Source organism: Crocuta crocuta, unplaced genomic scaffold, assembly GCF_008692635.1.
Source record: "Crocuta crocuta isolate KB4526 unplaced genomic scaffold, BGI_CrCroc_1.0 scaffold96, whole genome shotgun sequence".
NCBI classification, from domain to species: Eukaryota; Metazoa; Chordata; class Mammalia; order Carnivora; family Hyaenidae; genus Crocuta; species Crocuta crocuta.
In genome coordinates this window covers 4,154,250-4,160,751 of record NW_027531522.1, presented here as the reverse complement: position 1 = coordinate 4,160,751, position 6,502 = coordinate 4,154,250, and the positions used below count along the sequence as shown (strand labels likewise).

The window sequence follows — 6,502 nt, the reverse complement described above, 5'->3', positions numbered from 1 at the left end:
AAAACTAACAAATGTACCAATGAGGCCTTTGGGAAAAGCTGACCACATAGATCTTGTAAACACCCCCGCACATTTTAATTGTAGTCACAATGCAGAGGCCAATATTAAATTGGTTTCTTAAAAAAAAATAACTAACAGCTCAAAGGATACAATGTATTTCAAAATGCTTTAAAACATTGTTTTAAATGATACTTTCTAATTCCTTGAACGATTTCTAAATTCTCAAAAAGAAAAACAAATTTATCAGCATTGTCTTTCTTCATATTTGCAATCTGAAGGAAAAATGCATTATTCAACGAAGATTTTTTGAGTATTTATTTTGTTATTCTCAGCCACACATAATTGTTATTTGAAAAGGCACTTTGAGGCAAAGTTCAGTCTGTTGGATTTGAGCCTACAGAGTTTTTTGAAGTCCAATAAGAGCTCCAATGCTCTTTGCAGTAATCAAAGCAAAAATTTTTAGGTGTGTTTTTTATTTTTTTACACTTTCACAATGTGTTCATACATAGTTTTTCTAACAATATAAAATGCATTATTTTACTGCTGCAAACAATAGAGTCTGTATCTGTGCAGTCATGCTTTTTAATCATTACACTTCAGTGTATTTCAATGGCTTACATTCCAAGAACATACATATTCTATGGACATTTAAACAAACACTTAATCCCGTGCTTCCTTCGAAGGAAGTTGAAATGAATATACCTATGGTAGAAAAATTCAGCTTGTCCAGTATCAAAAAAACATATAATTAAAATTTTTGTGTGAGCTGTAAATGTACTTATCACTTGGGCCTAACACATAAGTGTATCGAGGCAAAAGAACACAAATGGCTTGTAAGAGAAAGTAATTACATATGTGTAAGAAAGTAACATGACAGCTATTGTAGAAAGAATCTCTGTGAATTTCCTAAGTTTTTTGCTCTGAAGCTCACAACCATTTATTGTATGTACTTTCCTCTTTTAAAACAACATTTTAAAATCTAAGTTCAAGCATTAATGCTTTCTTTTTTGACACTACATTGAGTATGATTACAATTCTCAACTCAGAGTCTATTAGAGTATTAACAAGCAATGTTGTGCAAGGTCATAAAATATACATGTAATAAATATAATGATCTCGGGCGTTGTTAATAGTAACATTTACACAACTCTGCCCTGTAAAATATCCCCTAAGTAAGTCAGATATCTGGAAAATTTTCAACTGACATCTTTCTATTGATGAGAAACAAGGAGTTTGGAAAGAAGATGAGAGATGGGAGGAAAAGATGAACATGATTAATAGGTGTTTGTTTCATAAAGACTCTGGGGAGACTCTTAAATCCTTCACTGTTCTATATGCTCACCGAAGTGAAGGGCTAGTTCACACGCCTTTCAAAGCCTTCAAAGGAGAATTCAGTGGTTACTCAATCTGTTACTGATGCTAAATTATTCCATTTGTGTCCTGTTGTGAAATCAGGTGCTCTCTATGCATTGCTGCAAGTTTAATTGTTGACTGTATTTATTAGAAACTTTATTTTTCCCAAATAAGCACCCAAATGATTCCCACAGAAGTGTCTCACCTTGAGTCTGTTTCAAATAATCGCTCATGGAGACGAAAACACCTTTCTTGTTCCTTACCCCTCCCCTCCACCATAAACAACTTGCTTTTTAACTTTTCTTTTTAAATTTTTTTGATCAAAAATGCGTCATCTACTTTGCTTCTCGTCCCCCCCCCCCTTAAAGAATGACTCTTGCTCTCCAACTTCGTAGAAATATAAAGGCAAGAGTTAAAAACTTTATAGCTATTTGAGTTTTTAAAGTTACGGGTAGCTGAGACAGGAATCCCTTCTAATAAAAACCTTGCCAGTGCTACCTGCATTTTATTAAGACAACCGCCTGATATATGCAGATCCTTTCATGAAAACCACAGAGATGTAATAAGCACAGCAGCACAAAACTTGCGTCAGTTTGGTTTGGGGTGATATCTATTTGCAGCGGCATATACAGTTTCAATACTTCTGTCAAGCGTTTGTGGATCATTTATTAATCCCTCAATGATTTAGGTACAGGGAGACCACACGCGCTCTATGTACGAGCCTACGTATGAATGTATGTCCACACACCCCCCCACGCAGGAAGGAATCCACTGCCATATTCCAGAACGGACAATGCAAAAGGAAAAATAAACAAGAAATTATGCGATTTGATGGCTCCAGCCTCACTCCCGAAAGGGCAACGCTGGGAGGTGAAGCTGTTTGAGTACAAAAACCCCCAAACCAAAAAACCCACACAACNGCTGGGAGGCCCGCAGCCCCCGCCGCCGCCCGGAGCCGCGTGCGCGCGCGGCCGCATCAGCTGAGCGCGCGGCGCGTGTCACGTGGTGCGCGTGTCGAAGGTCACGGCGCGCTCACAATGGAGCTCTCGGAGTATGTGCAGAAAGGCTTCCAGATGCTGGCCGATCCTGGCTCCTTCGACTCCAACGCCTTCACGCTTCTCCTCCGGGCGGCTTTCCAGAGCCTGCTGGACGCCCAGGCGGACGAGGCCGTGTTAGGTAAGCCGCTCGGCTCGGCGCTAGATCGGCCTGGGTGGAGGGGCGCTCGGAGCGGAGGAGCGAGACCGGGCGAGAGAGGGAAAACCCCGGGAAGAGGAAGTCTCCGGGCTTTGCCCTTCGCTCCGGACGGAGTGTGGGGACGTGAACCCGGAGCGGACCCCGACCATTGTTCCGTCCCCGGTTGGCACCTGCACGTAGCCCCGCTACACGTTTCTGGTCGGATTTCTCCTCCCAGGCTCTTTGTTCCTTTGTAAAGCCCGTGTTCGAGTCTTGTTTGTGGCCTAAACATCTGAGGTTTTCAGCCTGGTCTGAGGCAAAGGCTCGTTGACACTTGGACTTCATCAGGGTAGCTCCCTGCAATTCAAGCGTTCAGGGCTAAGCTGGCAAAGGTTTTAAAGGCTCTGTTTCCAAAGTAATTACTGGGTCACATAGTGTTGACATTTTCCAATCTAGAGAATACCTCAAGCCCCTGTGATCACTGCAACGCTCTAGTTAAATATGTTATGCACAGGTTCCACGCCTAGAACTTTAAAATACGGTGCATAATGGTTTGGTTCCGCACCAGTTAGCAGGAGACGAGTCTCTTTCAAGTGGTCCGGTCAGTGGTTGCGAGTGCCGTGTCTGTATGGATTGAAAGCATATTTTAAGACGTCGCTTTTAGATAATTTTCTTAAATATAAATATCTCAACAATTCAAATTTTGTTTTTTCTGTAGTTTCATGATCTAAACACTTGTACAAAAAGTATGAAAGTGGAAGTTCTTTGAACGAAAATAGTAACCACCACCTGGGTTAATCTTAAAAAAAAAAAGGATAGCTGTCAAAATCTGAAAATATTTTGAAAATTGTATTTTATTTTCTGAACACGTGCCCCGCTCTTGATGTACTCATGTCCTCGGAGCCAGTTGTGCTCAAGTTAATCCATTACAGAGGGAAAGTTTATTCATAAGTTTACACCATGTAAAATATTTATCTTCTTATTTTCCTCGGAATCTACTGCATCCTGCGTTGTGTTGACCACTGTCTAGTTAGTTTTCCTTTGGGGCTACATTGTTTAAAAAAAAAAAACAACAACAGTGAATAAGTAAGGCAAAATAAAAGAAGGCAGTTGAGACCGGTAACAGCAGAATTATTGATGTTTGCTCATTATTGTTTTCCATTGACCTTGTTGTTCATCTCATTTACTTATAATTGCCAGTCCCTCAGAGTTGAATTCTTCTTGTTATCTTGTTAAAGGGGATTTTTACCCAAGTTAAAATACCCATTTTAGAAACATGACTGTAAAGAATTTATTATCACAGGCATCACTAGCAATTAATTTATTTTAGATCACCCAGACTTGAAACATATCGACCCTGTGGTTTTAAAACATTGTCACACAGCAGCTGCAACTTACATACTGGAGGCAGGAAAGCAAAGAGCTGACAAGTCAACTCTAAGGTACAGGATTTATTTAAATATTCATTTGTTTTCAAATAATATCTTTAAGACTCCAATTTCACTTTTTTAAACTTTGGCTTTTTTCCCTCCCTTTAGCACTTATCTAGAAGACTGTAAATTTGATAGAGAGCGAATAGAAGTGTTTTGCACGGAATATCAGGTTACTCACTTTACGTTTTTTTAAATTAACAGTTACTATTTTTCTTCTCTTTGCAAAGATGTGTTTTCTTTCTCTCTTTCCCCCTCCAGAATAATAAGAATTCCCTAGAAATCCTACTGGGAAGGTAGGTACTGTATAAGGTGTCAAGCTGAGCCACTTTTCACTTGCAGGTATGAATGGAGAGTCCTGGTGTGAAACAAAACAGGGCAAAAAGACAGGGATCTTGACCAAAAGAAAAGGGGCCAAAGGGCAAGGGAAACAATTGAAGTTAAGCTAATGTTTTTTTTTAAGGTAAAGTTTATGGAGACAATTTCTTAAATGCTCTTTTACTCTTAAGAACTTGAAAATAAAGTTTAACAATGTTTTACATTCAGAGTAGATTGAAATTGTGTGTGTGTGAGGTGGGCAGGGAGACACCATTCTTAGAGAAATACTGAAAATTCTTCTGTAGATCATATGTACAGAATTATCCTTGTGTTTTTTAGTATAGGCAGATCTCTTCCTCATATAACTGATGTTTCTTGGCGTTTGGAATATCAGATAAAGGTAAAGTTTAACAAACTGTTTTCTAAGGGGATTTAAGGAACTTAAAAAAAAAAATCAAGACTGAATTGTATGTGTTGTGTTCTTTTAGACCAATCAACTTCATAAGATGTACAGACCTGCATATTTGGTGACCTTAAATGTAGAGGTAGTGACACATGTGCCTTGTCTAAAATTTAAATATGTAATGAAATTTAAAATGTCCTTGATTTACATAAACAGCATTTTTTTTTCTTCCTTAGAACACTGATTCCCGGTCCCAGCCAGAGATTAGTTTTAGTTGCAGCATGGAACAATTACAGGTACAGTATTAGGATCTGTGAATATGCCTATTTGCTTATAGATGCTTAATTGAGAATTATGCTTATGGAAAGTTCAAAAGAAAAACTATTCAACCATCTATCAGGAGGTAATGAAGGTTGGTTAAGGATTTAATGGGAAAGGGTTTCAAAAGCAATATTTTAAAGTGGGCTTCCCTTTTGAAATGAAGATGTTACTAACAGAGAATTGGTTTATATTTGCTGTTCCCTCTGATTAAGATAAATTTCTGAATTGTAGTATTGAGTGTAAATTCCTTCTATTTGTGAATAGTTTGATCCAATGAGACAAAGCAAAATTAAGGGCATGTCTTTGAAAATGCCTTCTTTACTTTGAGAAATTGAACTGAACTTTCAAACAGAATTTTTAAACGGTTTTAAATGACTTTTTATAAAGGGGAAGCATACATAAAATTCTAAAACTCTTTCATATTGCCTCATATTGCCAATGTAAGACTGGAAAAGTTCAAAACTACATTGATTAATGGACATGATAACGAATTTATTTCTTACCACTTAAAAAAAATGAAGAGCATTACTTGAAATTTCGATGAATTTTGAATTTTTCAAAAGGCATCTCCTGTGGAATTGTTTTAATGCAAAACCATTAATCAAACTTTAAACTTTCAGAAAGTGTGAATACAGCATAATTTTTGTTAAGTTAACTGGAGAAATTTAGTTCTGACATATCTTGCCTGTTAAGAGGATCCGGTTAGAAATTAGATTTCAAATCTGAGGAGCTAGTGGCCCATTTGAAGATGAGCCATTTCAGAGGAAAACCTTCTTTTGATCGATAGTGGCTTGCCAAAGGTTAAAATCCTCGTGAATTTTAAACTCGTTTAGAAAGTGTCCCGACTTTTTTCTTGCACCATTTTCAAATTTGGATACGTCTGCCTTGTGTTTTATCCTAAAAAACGTGGCATTATAAACGTCTTTTAGGACTTAGTGGGGAAACTCAAAGATGCTTCGAAAAGTCTGGAAAGAGCAACTCAGTTGTGACTTGGGGAAGTTAACGATGCGCCCGGTGTAGAGGAACACCAGGAACGCCTCGTCGTCGATCGAACCACCGTTTGTGCGAGCTGGATGCCCTTCTCTTACGTAGAAAAAAATTTTTCCTTTTGGATTTATGCCGCTCATCAATTTTGACACGTTACTTTTTTACACTTGTAAAAGGGCTGAGGGAAATTCTATTGCAGACAACTTCAGTATAAACTGTACATTGATCCCATTTGGGCTGTTTCAAGTCTTAAAAAGGAAGTAGACAGTATTACACTCTGAATAAATAAGTTGTTCCCACAAAAAGAGTGGTGAGAGTTTGTTTGGATTTGAGTTTGTGTGTTAATTATTACTTTGCAGACATACATACGATTAGCGTTAACTTTTAACGATCGCCTTTTCCTTGGATTAAAGTTAAACACAGTGGGAAAGGATGCGATCTCCGGGGTTTGTGGAAGACCCCCGTTTCGGGACTTGGGGAGCGGACGTGGGCGCCCCGCGGCGGGAGCCAGTCGGTC

At 38.4% G+C, this 6,502-nt stretch overlaps 1 protein-coding gene across 2 annotated transcripts; it reads left to right on the top strand.

Annotated features, from left to right (window-relative positions):
- Positions 1 to 2,351: 2,351 nt before the first annotated feature.
- Positions 2,352 to 6,290, top strand: COMMD3 (COMM domain containing 3). Of its 2 annotated transcripts, XM_077772395.1 has the most exons (8): positions 2,352 to 2,529; positions 3,857 to 3,968; positions 4,065 to 4,128; positions 4,218 to 4,252; positions 4,614 to 4,674; positions 4,763 to 4,819; positions 4,914 to 4,973; positions 5,928 to 6,290. In XM_077772395.1, the coding sequence occupies exons 1-8, from the start codon at positions 2,391 to 2,393 to the stop codon at positions 5,985 to 5,987; spliced, it is 588 nt and encodes a 195-aa protein (XP_077628521.1). In that variant the 5' UTR covers positions 2,352 to 2,390; the 3' UTR covers positions 5,988 to 6,290. The 2 variants fall into 2 exon arrangements, with proteins under 2 accessions (XP_077628521.1, XP_077628523.1); XM_077772397.1 differs by lacking the exon at positions 4,763 to 4,819.
- Positions 6,291 to 6,502: the final 212 nt, after the last annotated feature.

Coding starts and splice junctions, on each gene's coding strand:
- COMMD3 (XM_077772395.1), top strand. CDS start 2,391: ATGGAGCTCTCGGAGTATGTGCAGAAAGGCTTCCAGATGCTGGCCGAT. Junction 4,129..4,217: donor TGTTTTGCACGGAATATCAG/GTTACTCACTTT, acceptor TTCCCCCTCCAG/AATAATAAGAATTCCCTAGA. Junction 4,820..4,913: donor TGGTGACCTTAAATGTAGAG/GTAGTGACACAT, acceptor TTTCTTCCTTAG/AACACTGATTCCCGGTCCCA.